The sequence below is a fragment of the Pseudonaja textilis genome, chromosome 4 (assembly GCF_049901715.1).
Source record: "Pseudonaja textilis isolate UNSWEBS1 chromosome 4, rPseTex1.2, whole genome shotgun sequence".
Taxonomy (NCBI): Eukaryota; Metazoa; Chordata; class Lepidosauria; order Squamata; family Elapidae; genus Pseudonaja; species Pseudonaja textilis.
In genome coordinates this window covers 42,980,153-43,000,732 of record NC_141993.1, presented here as the reverse complement: position 1 = coordinate 43,000,732, position 20,580 = coordinate 42,980,153, and the positions used below count along the sequence as shown (strand labels likewise).

The following is a 20,580-nucleotide window of genomic DNA, read 5'->3' as shown; positions in this document are numbered from 1 at the left end:
TTTATTCTTGATAAAACTATATAAATATACACACAGAGACACAGACACACACAGACACACTAAATAACAAATTTGTAAAGTTGATCACATACATTGTATTACATGCTAAGGACTAATGTTTAGGTTTGCTATAATTATTATGAAGCAATAGCTATCTAGACTTACCCCCATGTCTTTAAACACTTTAACTGCATTTTTTGCAAGACAATAGGTGGCACTTTCAGCTGTGAATATAACAGTAATATTGTTAATTTACAGATTTAAAAAGCCACTGTCTAAAACAATATGATTAAATCATAATTCCAATACTTCTACAGAAATAACTATTTGACATACCATAAACTGCAACATTCTTTTCTGTTCTTGATACTAAGTATTTGTGTAATTTTTGAAGACAGTCTGTTTCCCTGACAGGTCCACTGAAATTATGGATGAAGATGGCGGCTGAACTATATGCCTCCAGTAATGGCCCTAGAAGCTTCTGCAGGAAGGAGATATATTGCTGGTGTTCCTGTGACTGACTCACCTATAATAATAATAAAACAATCACTAAGAGGATAATGCAACAGTATATGTACATAATGCTAAACCCATACACTAAAACCCAGACATTATCAGATTGCAGGAGGGCAGGCCAGGGAATAAATTATGGTTTATCTCAGGTGGTAAACTATTGTTTAAAACTAGAGTCTGTTATTAGCTTATCTGGTTTCGCACATGATATAAACAGAAAATATGGTTTGCTTTGTGAGTTCCTTGTTTATTTCTGTGTCTTAATTTTTGTTTTCCTGGGCCAGCATCTAATCAATTCATGGACATATAAAGCAAGAACTTTTTTTTAAAGGGAACTAAAACTCCATTACTGCTTTACTGTTTTGTTTGTTTGTTTGCTTTGTCTTTTGGATTGTTCACCCAGCCATGATTAGAACAATTGTTGCATTGCCATAAGCTGTTATTCAGCAACACATCATAGTATCTCAAAATCTGCTTAAAAGAAATCTGGGCTTATTTCTTAGAAACTATCTTTTTCATTTCTTGCAATTTTTTCTTCCTTCTTTTCTTTTAATCCATTTTATGCTATGGAACAATTATACACAGACACATATAGACACACAGGACTTGATCCTACAAATCTACTTAGTACCTTCAAGTAGCAATCTCGTTGTTCTTCACCAAAATCACTGTCTTCATCCTCCTCATCACTTTTCCAAGACAATGGCTCCGGAATACTCTTTTCCCAGTTTTGCTCCGTAAGCCGAGAACTAATATCTTCCTGTTCTTCCTGCTTAGAATAGAAAAACAGAACTATAAGAATTATGTTTTTTTCATTGTGAATTATTGCTTTTCATACTAGGGTTTTTCTGTAGTTATTTCAGGTGTTAGCAAAGGAAGAAGATCCAACTATTCATTTCCAAAGAAATCCTGTGTCTCATTTATAAACCAAAGATGCTGGATCAACATTGCGCAATTAATGACAAAGATTGGCTTGCATTATTATCACTGTTATGCTTTACACTGAAAATAAAGCTAATTGCTAAAGACACTTCCCTTAAAATTAAAATCTAGGTGTCATCTATCACTGGAAACTTTCAGTTTGCAGAAAGTCTCTGCCACTGAATTTCATAGAAATGGAACCAATTCAACTTCGTCACTATAGAAACATGATTCAAGCATATTTCATGTGTTAGGTTATAAAACACCTGAGGCATTTTCAGATTTTTCAGAATTCCAGAGTTTTAAATAATTTCCTCTACAGCAATTTGCACAAATATAAACATTAGTGTTTGAGTTTCTTAATTTGATAATTTCATCTCCTGGAGAATTCTGTATTGCACACACAAAGAATGCTTTAAATTTGAACCTATATAATTAATAATAAATACAATTAATAAATCAGGAACACAGCGTTCATATATGCTTTTCTTTTAACCTGTTGAGGATTTCTTGCCTAAGCTTTTTATCCTTTTTCAAAATTAGTTTAGTTCCTTCTGGTGTGCTGACTGCTACATTTTTTATTGTTAACTTTTAGTTGTCTATCTTTTAGTTGTCTATCTAACAGAAACATATGCATGCATACACATACTTAATCTAATATATAATAATATTTCTTCATTCTGAAAGTATAAGTAAATACAGCTTGGAAAAAAAAAGAAAATGGTACCTATCTACTTACTGAGATCTCTTTAAGAATAGTTCCTTTAAAATCAGCAAGATACAAAACTACTGTATATTCATATTTCAGTTCCAAATTTCATCTAACCTAAGAATATTGGAAGATGATGGCCGAACAAAAGTATAAACATTAGAAGATGCTGAGAAGGTTCATCAGGCAGTCATCAGGTTATACACTGTGAAAGCAAAAATAATCTTCCTCCTGCTTCAACACTTGCTTATTAACCAAGCATTAGGAGAGAAAGAGGTCTTTCAACACTGCCACCAAAAGTTATGTCATTCATAAAATTGTCTTGCTAAATAGCTATAGTTGATCCCCTAGGAAGGGAAAGAAAATCTTTAATGGTTAACCTTTATGTTTAACAAATTCTCCTTCACACAAAAGTAATTTATATCTAGTTTTTCTTCTATCAGTATAAGGATAGTGTCCTTAAACTAGAAAAGTGGAATGCTTTAATCTAAATGATTAATAGTAATAATGAAGTTAATTAACTTTTTTCATTATGCATGCTGAAGTTAATGAACAAATAAAAATATGCAATGCAACAATTTAACAATAATCAATGAAAAAGTAAATGTCTGATTTCAACTCCTGAGTCTAAAGGAACTGAGTCAAACAAGCATGTTGGGAAAAAAGTGATAGATTTAACAGCCAACTAAATTTTTAATTCCCTGCAGATATATGATGATATTTATGTAACTATTAATAAATATTAATTAATAAGCAATATTTTTACTAAAATAGTAGAATGCTGAACATTCTAACTACCAAAAATTCTGAATACACTTTGATACAGATTTTAAAAATCAATATTTGAAAACAAAATTTTTCTTTTCTTTTTTCTTTTCTTAACCCATCCAATCCCATCTTATTTTTTATATTTATAACCAATGTGAACAGGGGTGGGATTCTACCAGTTCGCATCTATTCGCTAGAACCGGTTGTTAACATTCTAAGCAGTTCGGAGAACTAGTTGTTAGAAGAAATTACTGGCCTAATCCTGTAAGGAAGGCAGGAAGGAAACATTCTGGTGTTGCTTACAGAATCTGCCTCTCCATTAACCCTTATTACATTCTTGGCAGGATTAGACTTCCTGTCTCTGGAACTTCTCTGGAGTTTTTTTCCCCTCCTTTGCTGGTACTTTGCTTGTGTGGAGTGACCATTCAAAGTTACAATGGACTGAAAAAAGTGACTTATGACCATTTTCACACATACCCACAGTCATGAGAGGCCAGGCGAGGAGATGCGTGCCTCGATGTGAGTGATATTGAGTTGGCCATGCCCAGCCAATAACATGATCACCAAGCCATTTCCACCCAGTCACATGGCCACCAACCATGCCCATCACCTAAGTCACACCCACAGAACTTGTTAAAAATTTGAATCTCACCCCTGGATGTAAAGAATATTTGTTCTTTTCCATTTTTCTTCAATTTTATTTCCTTGCATTTTTTCTTTTATTTCTTAATTTTTTTTATTCCTTTATATTATTTTTATTAGAATTAATTTTCCTGATATCAATAACATTATATATACAAAACTAAGCATCAAAACTTATTTGGCCTGAAGAAGAATTCTTAAAAGATTTTCTGCAGTGAAATGAGTATAAAAAGTTGGGAAATTTATAGTTCAAGGCCCATAAATATCTAGATACATAAAAAACATCATCAAAATCTTACCTCTGCTACTAAAAGAACTCCATATTGTATGAACTGTTCAATTGCTTCATGGCACACTTGACCTAACAGCTGACAGGGCTGAATAGGAAAACAAATATGATCAATCATGATTATTATCTTTCGTTGTGCTATTTTTCTCTATTGATTGCTGCTTTTGAATATTCTTGCATAAAATGAACAACAATTTCTTATAAAAACAAGATGATTTCAAGAAAAGAAATTGTTAATTTCCTCTGCAGCTACTTCAAGTCAATAATAACTATTTGTCTGAAACAGATAGTAAAGTAAATGTGTAGATCAGATCTGAGGATGTATTTGCAAGTATTTTCCTATTTCAGAGGAAACACAGGTAATGCATTTGTTTTAATTCCACCGTAATTGAAAACTGAAAGGAGGAAAATAAACAATTACAGAACTAGAAAGAACCTTTCTCCCATATTTGAAAATTTCTTTGTCCACGTTTCATCCCAAAAGCTATTCCAGAAAAATTGAAAAATTATTAGTCATACATATTTCAATATGTGTTATTATGTATTATTTCAGCTAGTGCTGTATGTTGTTTTACACAGCTTGTTCCAATCTGCCTTGTGTTATACTATCAGCTTTAATGCTTGATATATCCGTCACACTTCAAATTCCAACATGGTTAAATATTCTAATGTAGAAAGGATTAGTTTTTAACTTTGTAGACCATTAGGTCTAAATTGCCTTGAGTCTGCTGGAAGATCATTCACTGAACAGTTCCTCTATCAGGAATTAATAACCATAGTTTGCTGAACAGGGTAAGATGTTACTTTAAAAAAAAAAAATCCACTTGGTACTTCTTCATGTAATACCGGAAGCAATAGTACTGGATTCAGAATACAACATTATCTATCATTATCAATAAATAAAGAATCTTATTTATTATTATGAGCTTTTTATTTTAAAGGATGTATATTTTATATATAATAATTGTATGTAAAAATGAGAAAAAATGCTTTGAAATATTTTCTAGCTTCATTTTAAGTGTCATTTAAAATGGTTTAAGCTGTAAAATAATTTGTTCAATATTTATTGCCTTTGTCAATAATGTTCTTTTTTCTAGTCACATTTTAGACATAATGTGTGTGTGTGTGTGTGTGTGATATATACAGAGAGAACTTGCCTATCACTTCTCTATATAAAGGGAAACTGCTACAGCTTGCAGCTACCTGTTGTCTTGTCCCTTCTTCATTTCCTCTTTTTAAGAACTCGAGTACACCTCCATTTGACCCACAGTACTGTAGCATAATACAAATGATATGATGGTAGCAACAGAATATGTGTCAAATGAATCTGTATCCAACACTTACCAATGAAACAGTTCCTTCATAACACAGCAAATAACAGAGGCTGGCAGCTTTTCGGACCAGTTGTTCTTGACTAACCACATTGGGTAGAATCCCACTGATACCATTTCTATGCCTTTTGTTCAGTAAAGCATGAAGACTACATGCTGAAGCAAAAGAGAAGATATATCAAAGTTATTCCTAAGGTACTGCGTTATATGTCAAACACAACCTCTTAAATAGTAACAGCGACATTACGCAGGGAATATTTCAGGCATCAGAGTAAGGACAGTTTTAGAACATACCGATGACAGCCTCTTTGAAGAAGACATGCAGTATCCCATTGCTATAAAAGCTGAGTTCAAAGACAGCAGGAACAGTTGTGCTGGGAGTGATGAAGAACTCATTATTCCGACTGGTGTTTGTGATGGTTATGCAGTTTCCCAACAAATGGATAGCGTGCATGACAACATCTTCAGAATTCCCTGAAAATCCCAAGTCATAGTCCCGAGCCAAGACCTCCTCCTTCATCGAAAAGAAATCTTCCACCAGTTTAGAAAGATCAATTCCCTAGACAAAGTATTGAAGTAAACAAATGACAGCTCTCCAATCATATAAGTCAGAAAAAAAGCTTGTTTGCCCACATTTTTCTTTCAGAAACCACTGAAGATGTTCCTATTTGCTAAGGTCAGAAGAGCAAGAAATATTCCGTTATATACCATTTAAATTGGCATATTTATTTTAGTTTTGTTTTCTTGAAATAAACAGAGTTTTTAGAATATGTATTTATTGTTTTTAGCTGAACGCTGTGGTGGCCTAGAGATGGAACTCTTTCCTCAATATCAGGAGGCTGAGTTTAGCAGCAGATATTTCTCTTTTCTCTGGGCACAAAGAAATCTGTTGCAAGCTCCCTGTGGTGGTCAGGAAGGGCATCCATCCAGGAAATGCTCAGCTTCATTCAGTCTCCCTGATTCCACTCCAATGCAAGGAATTACAGGGTCATTAAAAGAAAAACAAGTATTGTATGAGCCACAGTGGCATAGTGGTTGGAATGCAGTACTTCAGGCTACTTCTGCTGACTGCTGGCGCCTGCAATTTGGCAGTTCAAATCTCACTAGGCTCAAGGTTGACTCAGCATTCCATCCTTCCGAGGTAGGTAAAATGAGGACCCAAAATTGTTGGGGGCAATATGCTAACTCTGTAAACCGCTCAGAGAAGGCTGGAAAGCACTGTAAAGCAGTATATAAGTCTAAGTGTTATTGCTATTGTTTTAGCCACTGATTTTTATGATAGTTTTATTTAAGATATCTCACTTCCACCCAAAACTTATTTATAAATCATTTGAAAAGGAAGAGTAATATACAGCAGACGATAGATAGATAGATTCAGGATAATAGAAAAGCCCTAGTACACAAAAAAAGATTCAACAGTATGCATATATTGATTACATTGATGCATTAGTAGGATTGCTTCGAATAATTTTCAAAGAATGAGGGTTATAATCCTAGGAAATACTGAAATAACATTTATGATACTTAAGAATTATGGCCTGAAGCAACATACTGAGGGGACGGGTAGTTATATTTTGTTGGTTTGTGTGAGAGATGATGCCCACAGAAGGATGCTGGTGTGATGGACTACAATGAACCAGCAGTTTTTTCAGGAAGGAGATAATACATTCATCTAGTACAGTACAGCTTGGAGCTGGATAAGGAATGTTTCTAAATATGTGTAGTTTCCTTCCTTATTTCTGAGAATAGGAATAAATTAACAGTCAGTTTACACATAGCTTATAAATGCATCCTATTCCTCAACAAACTAAATAAGATAAAATAGGGAAACAAAAGTATAGAGCAGTGGTTCTTAACCTGGGCGATATTGCCCCCCAGGGGGCGATTTCATTTTTTAGGCGGGTGATGGAACGAGAACGAAAAGGGGCAGCGCGGGGGCGAAGGATCGGAAGGGGGGCAATATGGAGTGATGGAGTGAGAACTTTTGAGACTTTTTTCGTACAGTGAACCGCTGTATATCTGTCATACAAAAACACCAGATTGCTTGCTATTAGTGGATTGAACTGTGTTTTAAAATGTTCCTCCAGCTGGCTTCAGTAAAGAACACCATACATATGTGAATACGCATCACTCATCTTCATGTGGATTGCGCAACAGCCTCTATCACTCTACCCATTAAATTTGTCGCTCTGATTTTTGTTGCTTTCTTTCTGTAAAAATTTTCTTTGTGTCTTTTTAAACCTTTTTACAGTGCGCATGAATATATATTTTCCTTGAATCTTAATTTAGTTTCAGAGTTTTCATCTTGAAAATCTTAGTTCCTGCATTGCGGTCTTATACCCTTTTTATATTTCTTTTTGCATCTTAAAATTCACTTGTAATTAAATTATTAAATGTTACTGTTTTTTTCGGGCATTTCATTTTCTTGCAATTGAATTTGGTTTTCAGTGGTCATTGCATTTAAGTACCTTTAATAAATAAGATATTAATGAAATACATGTATCACGAAGTTTGGGAGTAAAGTGATGGGTGGCATCAGAATTTTTCACACAGTTGAGATATGGGAAAAAGACTGGAAATAAATTATTTGCATCGATATGTCCTGATGACGATTTTAAAGAAAACAAAAAATGTGTTTGCATAAATTGAAGAATTATTTCCCTGTGTTGTGATTGAAAGGTTATGTTGGGGGGGGGGGGCGATGATAACTTCCTCAATGGCTCAAGAGGGCAATTCTTTCAAAAAGGTTAAGAACCACTGGTACAGAGCATGTTTTCAGTATTGCTGACCCTTTGCAAGTCTATTCAGTGAATGCAAAAACACAGTAGCCTTACCTGTCTGTGTCGGTAGAGCAGCAAACAGGCAACAATGTGTGTTGACATCACAGTACATGATTTGTTGGCAGCTAAAAGCAAAAACAAAACAGAGTAAAGCTATACTGGCATTTTGGATTGCAACTGAAAGGCTCAGAAAGCAGCAGTTATAAAATGTCAGTCCTGGCTGAATTAAGTATTATTATTATACAGAAAGACTTTTTTCATTTTCATTAAGGCAGCACAAAAAACCATCTATTGATCAAAAATAAACTTTAAGTTTTAGTAATTGTGCTTCTTTTATATCATACAAATCTAGATTCTGTAGACTTTATTTGAATGAGCTGAACTCTGAAATATTAGGATAAATAGTTCAAGAAAAGTAAGATTACGCTATTCACACATTAACCTTTTATAAGTAGATATGACATGATACCTATATTGGTGCAATCCAGAAGGTATTACACCACTCTAGGAAAGGCAATCTATAATTTTAAGTAAAATTCTAAAATACAGTAAATACAATGACTGTAATAAAGAGACTTATTCAAAATGACGTATCTCAGATTAAAAACTGTGCAATTTTAAGACAAAAAAAGAATGATGCAGAATGAGGAAAGCCCTGTTATTTAGAAAGTTCAATGTGACAGAGAAAATGCAGAATGAACTCCACAACGAATACTTACTGAACATTACGTGCTCTGCCAAGTTAGCTATTAATTGTCTTCTCAGTGGTTCACAAGATAAATCCTTGGAATCAGGAAGGGCAGTTTCTGAACTTTCTCCCACTATGTAGTTAGGCCTGAAGATAAATAACAGAATGGATGTACTATATAAACTGTACTTATGAATTATGTCATCGTAAGACCTAAAAATATTTAAGAGTTGCAGTTCCCAGTGCTAAAGACTATATTTGCGAGGGAGACAGCACTGAACTTGCAGATAAGAACAGATTTTGTCTTACAAGAACAGATTTTGAAAATTACTTTAGGGCAAGTCTATCCTCAACCACACTTCCCTGATTAAATTATAGATCTAAGTCTGACAGAGTTTTCTTACAACTGCTTGCTTCATGGAATCACATTGTATTAACAAAGAAACTGTCTGGATGCCCAAGGTAGTATCCAGGTTGTATTGCAAAATAGTAAAGCATGCTTTATCTTAAGATTTTCATATCCTCAAGAAATAATTACTTTGAAGTAATGATACATTTTACAACTTTCCTATCTTATAACAATTCTTCAAAATCTTTTTTTTCTCGATAATATGGAAAAAAATACATAAAACTCCCCAAGTTTTAAGCTGTTAAGTAGCTGATACATAATTCCAGAAAATCAATTACTTAAGTTTTCCCCCCAAAAAATTCAATAGCCTAGCTCAAACTTAGTCAAATCCGATCAAATACCCAAAATTCAAGATATATTTATGCTATAATTGCTAGACATACAGCTAGAATTCAAAGTATTAACTACTTTGACTGCACATTTTTGAAATGTACTAGTTAATTGTATGCATAATTAAGTATGATAATATTCAATTTAAAATGATGGATTTGTTATCTAAACAGATTTCTAACTTATTCAAAGGAAATTCACAGAAAACATTTTGATCATGAATCCTTAGATATGTGTTAAAGCTTGATGAACTGGACTTTGAAAAAGAACTTCCTCAACATTTATAATTTACTCTGTAGATTTAACAGTATATTTGATTGTTGCTTGTTCATCATTGATAGAAAATCCTCAGTTTCATCTTACCTTGAAGACAGTACAGCTGGTAACAGAGTATGCTCCAAAGAAAGAGGAACAGGCAAAGGTTTTTGATTTTGGCAATCTAAATATTCCTGTAAAAACATAACATTTATAACAACTATCTTACTGATTAGCAAAAGGATTTTCAGAGATTGTCATAGTAGCAAATACTGACAATTAGCCAATAATATAATATACTAAAAACATGTAATTTTTGAAGTGCCTTTATTACCTCTAGAATCTAAAGCAGGGGTGTCAAACTCACGTCATCACATGATGCATCCCAACTTTTTTCCCCTTAGCTAAATAGGGTGTAGGTGTGGCCAGTGTGTGATGCATCCGGCCCATGGGCCGCGAGTTTGATATCCCTGATCTAAAATAAATGACAACCAAACTGAAAAGATAATAATGAATTTTTTAGATATTTCTAAGTGAAACTTCTTGCATCATTGCTTCAAAAAAAAAGAAGCTCTACTAGCTTTTTCCAACCTTGATCTCTCAGTCTTTGGTCAGTCAGATGTTGCTGTTTAATAATATTAATATATCATCAAAGAATGTAAGCTGTCCCAAGTAAATTATTGTTGTTTTTGTTGGTGGTTAAAATCAGCCAGATGTTTGCACTGAATTAGCTAATTTCATCCACTTATCAAGTCCTTCCCAAGGATCTGTGAATAGGCAGACATTGTTTGATAGTGTTAAAGATATGAAGGATGTAAAGTGATCCAGATAAAGCTGCCTTTTGCAATTGACCAACAGTAAGTAAAATTGTCAATGCTGAAGGGGTTCAAGATGCTCAAGTGATGCTCCATTTGCTCCAGTTATTATTGGTACTACTATTGTTTTCTTTGATTAATAGCTTGAAGCCATAGCATCACATATTCAGAACTTTGTTAATGTGTAAGAATCCATTTTCTAGCATGAGATTTCAGCTACAAAACTCTTTTGTTTGAGCAATACCATTGTGCATGAAGTAAAAACTTGAAATATTGTTTCTATTGAAATTCAAATAGTTTAAAATATCTTTTTCACAGCTTCTCAATGGAATTTTAGTCTTAAAAGATAAGCTTACTTTTAAAGAAAATGGCTGAGCAAAATCTACTCTAACACATCCATAATTCTTTCGTAACATTCGAAAGACCCCTCGGGCTACACTCCATAGGCTTTCATTCTTCTTGGGCTTTCCCTGAAAGACATTGAAAAGAAAAAGAGAGGGGAAAAATCATATTACATTAATACATCAATTGTGTCTGTTCTTATTCAAAAATAAAACTAAATCTAATTCATTGGTCCTCCAAAACATGTGAAGTTGTTATAAAGTTGCTTTCACTAAATGAACATATAGTTTTAAACATTTTTCCCTGAATGATTTTTTTTCTGCATGATTTTATTTTGTGGCATATTAAGTACAGATGAAAGTTAACCTGTCTTAAAACTATAGTTTATTAGCAGAATTGTCAATAGTAACTCTAAATTTATAAATACGTTAAGCATACAATAGCACCTCTTACCAGCTGCTCACCAGCATAGTGACCTTCAATTATTCTGTCGTAGGAGATTCCCACAGGTATAATTAGTACGTCAGGAGCAGCATTTGAACACAGAGCATCTACCACCACTGATAAAAGACCTGCCCTTGCATGGGCTACTTTGCCACTCCTGGACCGTGTCCCCTCCAGAAATATCTCTAAGAATTGCTGCTGTCGAAGCAACTCTTCAATATGCTGAAAAGAGAATAGCAACAAGATCAGACACAAGTTCTTTGCATTGTTTCAAATATTCTTTGCATTGTTTATAAAGTGGGCAACTACCATGAGCACTGTTCAAATTTGGAACTCGAACTCTGAGCGGAACAAGATTTCTAATCATTTAAACAACATGCCCACATCTATAAAATACAATTCTACTTTTCTTGGAATGACACAAAGTTGCATGGGATAATTATTACTGAAAGATCACAAGTAACTTGGTGTCTACTAACAATAGTGCCCACAATTAAGAGCATATAGTTGCATAGATATTAGTTTATATATAGATATTAGATGCAGTTTCAACATTTAATTAAAGTATATAAATTTATTCAGGTGACACATATAGACCATACCACTACTGACATGCATACAGTGATCCATGAAGTCATCACAGTTTCCAGAAATACATAAAAGTACAAGTTTTCCACTTTTCTTGGCAGAAGCCTTTCTACCATAGTGAATCTTTTGTATTATCTGGACTTAGCCCTGAAAGGAACTTTACCTCATTTACCATATAAAGTGAAATGATACTGATTTAAATTTTGAACTTTGCTACAAATTTAAATATGCATTGTGCAATGAAATGGTACACAGGTCTTATTATCAAATTTGCAGAAATAAACTGTTGTTTTTTTAAAATGTACTTACCACATGCAGTAACATTCTGTACAAAATATCTTTTCGGCCATCAGGTCTCTCATCTAATTTTCTTCTAATAAAAAAACCTCCAAGTTTGTGGATTAAGGTGCTAAGGATAGGAAATAAAATATGCATGCCTCTTTAATTAAAAGGGAAAGAAGGCAAAATTGACAAAAGTTGTATCAGATTAAAAAATACAAATGCATATTATTTTCATAATATGAGAGGGAAAAAAACTAATAAATATTAGTTGAGCATGTGATTATAAACTCTTTAGATGCTTTCAAATCAATTGCTCCTAGCATTATGCATCAAAAAACATTTACAAGTGTTCACTTTTTTCTTGATATGTTTTTTCTTAATGTTTTTATTGAGGAAAATGTGGTTACATATAAATATATGTTAAAACATGTTTAAATGCAAGTGTTGATTCTTGTAGTTCTGAAGAAACATTTCATTTAAAGATACATGCTAAGTATACAAAATATACTTATACTTTTCTTTTGAAGTATTACAGTTCTATTTAGCTAGGAATAGTTGATTATTTTTTAAAATGTGAGATAAATGAGAGTTCAATAGTGAAGAATTGGTAATTATAAAACTTTATGCCGTACAAATATTTTTATATATTCAACTTCTATTTTATATATTCCTATATTAGAAGTCGACTATTCTGTCTATCAGGAAGAATTTACTAGTTCTTGAAGTACAGATACAATACATTTTTTCATTCTATTTAGTATGATTCCTTTCTGACACAGGAATTTCATGTGCAGTAATGTGAAAATGGACAATGTTAAAACTCTGGATTTTTTATATGTTAAAATGTTATCAGAATTTCAGAATAAGACCACTACAATTGAAATCTCAGTTCTATTTATTTACCAAATTAAGGTAAAAGTTGTTGACTATGTATAATATGTCATACAACAATGCACTTATAGTCAATGCATGTTACACATTTAGGTAGCTTCTTGATAATTCATCTTGGTCAGGTAAGGGAACAAAATTGGCTGACATTAACATAGTAAAAGAACTGATACTGTTTACCTGAAAAAAGGAATATTCAGATTATTTCCGGCTGCAATGTAGGGTGCCTTGATATTGTGGCAGAAAAGAATGAATGTGAGAAGTAGGTAGTCAATGTGAGATTTGTGAACAGGTAAGAAGACAAGAGGCAAATTTAGCTGTATGAAGAAGAAAAAAAGAGTTCAATGTCAAAATATAATTTTAACATATCAAACTACTGCACTTCCACTGTGTTCCTTTTTTTCTTTTGGTAATACTTGCATTGTCAATAGGAGAGAAAGGAAGATGGACTGAATGAAATAGAAAGGATATATATTTCACAGGCAATAGATTTTCAGCAATGTTTACAGCAATTAAATACAACTGCTTTATTTGTATCATGCTATGGGTAATCTAAGGTGGACTTGAAACATATACTTTACTTTGTATTTTGATTATATAGCAATGTAAACTTTGAACAATACTTCAATACTTTTAAAATTAAATAATCTGGAAATTAATGGCAAAAATATATTAAATAAAAAATAGATAACTACTTGATAGTAAACTATCACTTAAATAGTCCGCAATTATGAAATTTCAAGTGGATGTTATTCCAAACATACATCATTCGTTGACAATATACTACAATATATCTTGGCCAGTAATTCAGATTCAGATTCATAAATTCAACAATCTTCAGAAACCAAAATGAGACTGGATATTGAAAAAAGATTATAAAACCTAACTTTTGCATTTCTCCTTATAAACATTGAGGAAGACATAGAATGCATTAACACAATTTACTATACAAAAAAATCTTCTGGCAACAACATTTAAAGCATTATTTGTATTTATTAAATAAGCAATTAAGTGATTATGTGCTGAAATTTAAGACTAACACTTTAAATCAGATTCTGCTGGATGTGACTAAATTTTACTTTTTATACCCTTTTATCAAAGGTGTCTTTTTCAGGAAAGAAAAGTAAAGATATTTTTTTCCTGAATATTTTACAGATTGAATCTGAAAATAACTAGATATTTAGTATAGTATAAAAATAAAAATGCTGCAGTACCATTGCATACATTGCCTTAATTAATTTTATTACCTCAGTTGCTGCTTTCACCATCTCTAGTTGGCCTTTATGAATCTGGATATTCCAAAAAAAGCTATTAAATAATTTCAATAAAACCCAACCTGTTAACCTGAAAGAAAAATATAAGACACCATGTAATCAGTTTTATACAAATAATTGATAGATACAAATATATTAGTCACTGTTCATGTTCAAAACAGAAACAATCACATCATTCATGATCAACCAAAAGAGTGTTAAATGAGTGTGAAAATTTTATTAACATAGTTTAAACAATAGTTGATAGACTACTATCAGCTGTAAAAATATAACATACAAAGAAATTTTAATTCCACATAATTCTGAACAGAGTGTAATGTTGGGCTGATAAAATAACACTTATTGAGAACATATTCCCTTGTCCCATTGAAAAAATAGTTTTGATACATTAATATACGAAAGAATTCTTCAAGGGCAGAGAATGAGTTTTATTCATTTTGCAACAATGACAATGGAAAAACAATATTAGATAAGAAATAACAAATATCTCTGTGGCTATAAGCAATATTGAGTATACACAGACCTCACAAACCAAACTTAGTATTATTACCTAATCAGAGAAGGAGAGACATTTGCTACCATTTCTTGAAGGATCCTTCTAGCTTTCTTCTTGATTCTGTTAATATTTCTAGATTCCAGCTGATCAGCACCATTTACAGCTAATTCTGAAGCCTCCTGTATAATAGCATTCTGCACTCTAAATGTTACAAATATAAAGTGAATTGAAGATTTATTGTAGATTTCAACTACTTCAGATCATATATCTTCAATTTAAACATACCCAAAACTCAGAGATTAAAAATATCCCCATCATTATTTCTAATTAACAATACACTGCAGTACTCTGTATTTGGAATATTCATGATTTTTTCACTTAAAAATACAGCTAGTCATCAAGTTACAACAGTTCATTTAGTGACTGTTCAAAGTTACAATGGCACCAAAAAAAAGTTATTACGTTTTTTCAGAGTTACGACGTTTGCTGCATCCCCATGATCATGTGATCAAAATTCAGGTGCTTGCCAGTTGTTTCATATTTATGACCGTTGCTGTGTTCCAGGGTCGTGTGATCACCTTTTGCAACCTTTGGACAAGCAAAATCAATGGGGAAGCCAGATTCACTTAACAACTGGATTACTAACTTATCAACTACAGTGATTCACTTTAACAACTATGGCAAGAAAGGTCATAAAATGATGCAAAACTCACTTAACAAATGTTCCATTTAACAACAGAAATGTTGGGCTCAATTGTGGTTCATAAGCTGAAGACTTCCAGTATTATATAGATGACATTTCAAGGTTATAAGGTATAAGACTGTGCATATATTTACATATGCTGATACGTGAATCTACATAATCATACAATCTTTACAATTTGTAAGGGAGAATTATACAACCCAACTTCCTTTACAGCCTTAGGTGCAGAAACCAGACTTCTGTTTGTTATAACACAATTGCAATTTTTAATATTACTTACAATAATTTTATGACTAAAGAGTGATCATATTAACTATACTTTATTTTAATTAAATGTATGTGTAAATAAAATGAATTTTAGCCTTTATTCTGATTCCATTGAATTCTACCCATTTCCTTTTGAAATATAACCTGCACAATGTTAGACAAAAGTATGGCTGCATTCCCAAAAAGTTGCATGCTACTGAAGATGCCTCTAAGTAATTGATGGCCCACAGCTAGACACAAGGATATAATGAAGACTCTTTGTAAACAGGATTTAAGATGTTATAGCTTGTGTACATACATAGGAAGAAATTCAAAATAATTGCTTTTAAAATCCAGAATTTCTGCTGTATAAGAAAAAAAACATTTTTGGGGACTTCCCATAAGTTGAACATTTATTATTTATACATAAGAACTTTTCAATTACAATAATCACTGTTATCTTCATCTTACCGGTTATTATTCAGTACATTTTCCATCACATTATTTGCAAACATGCTCTTTTGAACATCCCGCTCTTGCACAAAAAGAGTATAACAAAACCGCCGAGCAAGCCAACCTCTATACCTATAAATATTGTGGAAGAATTTAAAGAGACCCATTATTAGAAAGTTATACTGCAAATGACTACCAAAATATCATATCATATCATATTATATCATATCATTCCCACTAATAAAATTAGTAGAAGTCACTTTGAGTTGATCTGTTTAACAGTATCATAGCAGAAGTGACTGGAGGAAAAAACAGATAGAAATGCAGTACATGAGGCAAATTCTTGGCTGAAATATGTTCATCTTAAATCCTTGTTAATATTAATTACTTGTTAATTCAGCCTTGCACATAAATATAGGTAGAACATACTAAACGAAGAGTTTTGTTTATTTTAGTTCATCTTTTCTTTCTTAACTGGGCCATCTTGCTTAGAACAAATCTGCAAGCAAAATGAAAATTAACCCAAGATTTTCACAGCCTAAGAAACCAAAATAAATAATAATAATACTTGAGTTTTTCTGCAACTCTAAATTCAAAACTATTTGGTACTATGTGCAGATAATAATAGAAACTGTTTAAGAGATCTATGGAACTGAATAAAATTGATTCATCCCTTCATCTTGATCTAACATGGTTTGGCTCATTCGTTCAAATATACATGATGTAAATTTAATAAAGCTAGCAAATCATTTTGGGTGAGCATTTGAAGGTGGAAGACACCAACAATGTCAACGATGAATTTATAGAGGAAATAACAATTCTGGGATTAAATGGGAAAGGAATGCCAATTTGCACTTTTATTTATCAGGCAACTTTAAGTGGCATATAAAGAATAAAGAAAAACAACATTATAAAATGCAATAGTATTAAGTAGCAGGTAAGTCAAGCCATGTCAGGAAAGAACAATACTAGAAAAACAAAAGTTAACAAGATCTCTTCTTTAAGTATACATGGCTTTCTATATCCATGTCTATGTCTGCTTCTAAGTTAAAAACATTGTTTAAAATTATTCTACTAAACTATGGGTTATTAAAGCACCAAAAGAAGTAATGAGAATAAATTAGTTGTTCTTTGGAGTTCCAATATTGCTGTTAATATTTTAAAATGACAAATGTATTTTGTAATACAGATTAACAGAAATACGAAGGTTGCATTGCAACATCATTAAACTTAAAACTGTTGTGCAATCCATCACATGCCTGGTCAGAATTAAGTTGCACTAAACAAATTAAATTATAGTCTTTGAAAGTTATAATAATCAGGAGTCAATTTGTAAACAGATTTTGGGAGTTCTATACATGAAATGCAGCATGAAGCTTAGTTTCTTTGGCTAAGAAATATAGGAGCTTTGATGGAAAGACATTAAGATAGATTAGATAAAACATATGAACGATGTGTTCTTTTTTGTCTTAATTTACTATGTGCATATATTTACATTATACAATTAATGCAGAATAGTATCTGTTCTTTTATGTGCTGCCAAAGGAATACAGGTAGTCCTAGATTTACATTTAGTCACTTAGCAACTATTCAAAATAAAAAGACCTCCCTGGGTATACTTACAATATGGTCCTGAAGTTCCCACAATCACACCCCTTTGAGATCATGTGACCACATGTGGGATACTGGACATCCAGCTAATTCATGATTGTTACATCCCACTCATCATGTTTTATTAGTTTTTACTTCTGGATTTTGGCAAAACTAGCCACTACTTTAATGACTGTGGCAGTCACTTAATGACTCTTGCAAAAAAAAAAGGTTATAAAATTGTTTGGAGATGTGGGTTTCATTTTATGACCATCATGATTTACAATCATAATGGCAGGCTCCATTACAGTTATAAGTTGGGGACTATCTGTACATTAACTATCTTTTATCAATCTGAAGTTTATAAGTATCTGATATTTAATATCTACTTTCAGCATGAGTTATATAAAAAATTAAACTTGAAATTAGCTTTGCAAATGTGCATCTGACAAGTAAATTCTTGTTCATTCAAATTCATGCCCAATGTAATAGACTTAAAGGTGCCAAAGGATTTTCTATCCCTGACAAACTTGAAATTCTCCTTGCCCTTTTGCATTTTTTAAATATAAAAGTTAAGGTAGATAGATGACAACACAAAATTTTGGCTTGTGCCAGAAAATATGTTACATAATATGTACATTTATTTTGATTCTCATGCATATGTTTTATTAGGCGCAAATAAGGAACAACTAGAACAACTCCTTGAACAGGCGAAGGCACTTCTTTTATTGTCAAACACCTATTTACAAGAATCTTGCCAGATCAAGTATTTCCCTTAGGAAATGGCAGATACAGTATTAAAGATTTGATTTCAGGTATTTCCTTTTCTAAATTAGCTCCATCCTTGGAATGTCTCTTTACTCCTTCTCTCCTTTACCACTGATTCCACCACAGTTTTACGAGAAAATATTATTATGTAGCTTCATTCTGCCCAATGAAACAAGTACCTGTTTTCAGGAGCACTTATACAAATTGTTGCACTACCATATTGCAGAATTAGTGTTTTTTTTAAAGTAATATTTTTTTAAAAGGTGCCCTCCAAGCTCAGCCAGTGTACAGATTTCAATTTTTTGGTTGAAAGCTAGCCTCATTAAATTATTCATATTAACACTAGTTTTCTAAGAACAGAGTTGATGAATAATGAAGCCTTGAATAAAGTCCTTTGCACTGAAACCCAAAATGTCATTGCTCTTCAGATTCAATTCAGCAAAACCAACGTTAATATTTAACCTTTGTACTCATTTTCCAGATAACTACAACATCCTTTTTAATAAATCACAATATTAACTATACTGAAAAAAGGTATTTACCGTGTATGTGTCTCATTAATATAGATGACATTTCGCAGACCCAAAGAAGGGATACTAGTATTAAAAAGCTTGTCCTGCAAGTGAAAAATATATCCATATGTTAATTTATTACTAATACCAGGTCACAATAACTATTGAATTTTCCTGTACACCAGCAATTCTGGGCAGTCTATACAGAAAAATAACAATGAAGAAAAATATATGCATCATCATTTTTCCTGAACAAATCACTGGGCCCTGTTTTATAGTATTTCATTAATACAGAATCATCAAATATTATTCTACTTCCACCAGGCAAAATCTGAAACTAAGCTATACAAGGTAAGTACATAGCTACTTCTTAATTTAATTGCCTTCTGGCTATTTAATTACCATTACATGAAAATTACAGTTCAGTTTGTTACTAATATAATTCCATTCACCCAGCTCTGAGGTGTGCATACGTAACAACAGCGTCCCACAAATGGCCTATTCCTGCCCAGAAGAGTCTCTTTCCATTTTAAAGTGGCTGATCGGAAAACAGTAGGCCTAGAATTGCATTCTCCCTGGAAAATAATGACAGTAAAGAAAATATAAATATAGCACATAAAAACGGACAATTCTCAATTTCTTTCAGGTTACTTTCTATAAATGAACCAGCTAAAGTTAAGAACAATTGATTTATTTGTTCTGCTTAAACAAATAACCAAATTCAGTTATTTAAGGAATTAAACACATTCATGGACTCACAAATATACAAATATATACCTAAAGTAATCTAGATCAATTATACTGTCAAAATATTTTCCTCCTTTAAATTATATGAAATCTGTATATTTGATACTGAATCATTACAATATGACAGTCCCCCCAGAAAGTACTTATAATCCAGTTCTGGAGTTCCACCAACTGTACTCACATGCACTCACAACTGTATTTTGGGTGCTTGGCAACCAGTTTGCATTTATGGCCATTTGCAGCATATTGTGATTATGTGATTGTGATGCTTGATGGGATTTTTTTGCCAGAATTTATTTCTGGTAAAAATACCCATTGGATAAAATGGATGGTAAAATAGTAAAATAGATTCATTTAACAACCACATGTTTGTTTAATGACTACAACATTCATTTAATTAGCGCAGCGTTCACTTAATGGCCACTGAAAAAAGGGTCACAAAATCGGTTATGGCCTACTTAATGACTGCCATGACTTATGATCAAAAATCTGGGGATAATTTCAGTCATAAATTGAGGATTACCTGTACATTTCTGGAACTGCTATAGGAATAAATCTGAAATAATATAAATCTGTACTATTTATTGTAATATGAATCTGGTGTTTTGAATGAAAGTGATGCTAGGTTACAGTACTGTATTATTTTTTATCAATTTTATTCTGCCCTATGAACTGTGTACAAAACTGTCTAAATGCACTACAGGTAGTCCTTGGGTTAAAATGGCAATTGAGACTGGGATTGCTGTTGCTAAGGGATACAGTCATAAAACACAATATCATGTGGCTGCATTGCTTAG

The 20,580-nt window shown here is 32.4% G+C and overlaps 1 protein-coding gene and 1 long non-coding RNA gene across 8 annotated transcripts in view; both read right to left on the bottom strand.

The window, feature by feature from the left end:
* LOC148125803 (uncharacterized) overlaps positions 1-20,580 on the bottom strand; it is a 503,025-nt gene that overhangs the window by 6,340 nt on the left and 476,105 nt on the right. The gene's annotated exons all lie outside the window — the stretch shown is intronic.
* The window catches only part of GPAM (glycerol-3-phosphate acyltransferase, mitochondrial), a 28,990-nt gene that overhangs the window by 3,683 nt on the left and 4,727 nt on the right, over positions 1-20,580 (bottom strand). For 4 of the 7 annotated variants that reach the window (XM_026704758.2, XM_026704757.2, XM_026704762.2 and 1 more), the window contains 18 exons: positions 19,489-19,611; positions 19,067-19,140; positions 16,185-16,298; positions 14,819-14,965; positions 14,242-14,338; positions 13,175-13,311; positions 12,134-12,233; positions 11,246-11,458; positions 10,807-10,920; positions 9,744-9,829; positions 8,673-8,788; positions 8,008-8,078; positions 5,468-5,732; positions 5,187-5,329; positions 3,853-3,930; positions 1,145-1,285; positions 337-526; positions 166-224 (listed from right to left, as the gene is read on the bottom strand). In XM_026704758.2, coding sequence (XP_026560543.1) covers positions 166-224; positions 337-526; positions 1,145-1,285; positions 3,853-3,930; positions 5,187-5,329; positions 5,468-5,732; positions 8,008-8,078; positions 8,673-8,788; positions 9,744-9,829; positions 10,807-10,920; positions 11,246-11,458; positions 12,134-12,233; positions 13,175-13,311; positions 14,242-14,338; positions 14,819-14,965; positions 16,185-16,298; positions 19,067-19,140; positions 19,489-19,611 — 2,268 coding nt within the window. The remainder of the gene's footprint in view (positions 1-165; positions 225-336; positions 527-1,144; positions 1,286-3,852; positions 3,931-5,186; positions 5,330-5,467; positions 5,733-8,007; positions 8,079-8,672; positions 8,789-9,743; positions 9,830-10,806; positions 10,921-11,245; positions 11,459-12,133; positions 12,234-13,174; positions 13,312-14,241; positions 14,339-14,818; positions 14,966-16,184; positions 16,299-19,066; positions 19,141-19,488; positions 19,612-20,580) is intronic. The other 3 variants (XM_087932718.1, XM_026704763.2, XM_087932719.1) reach the window with 1 other exon arrangement.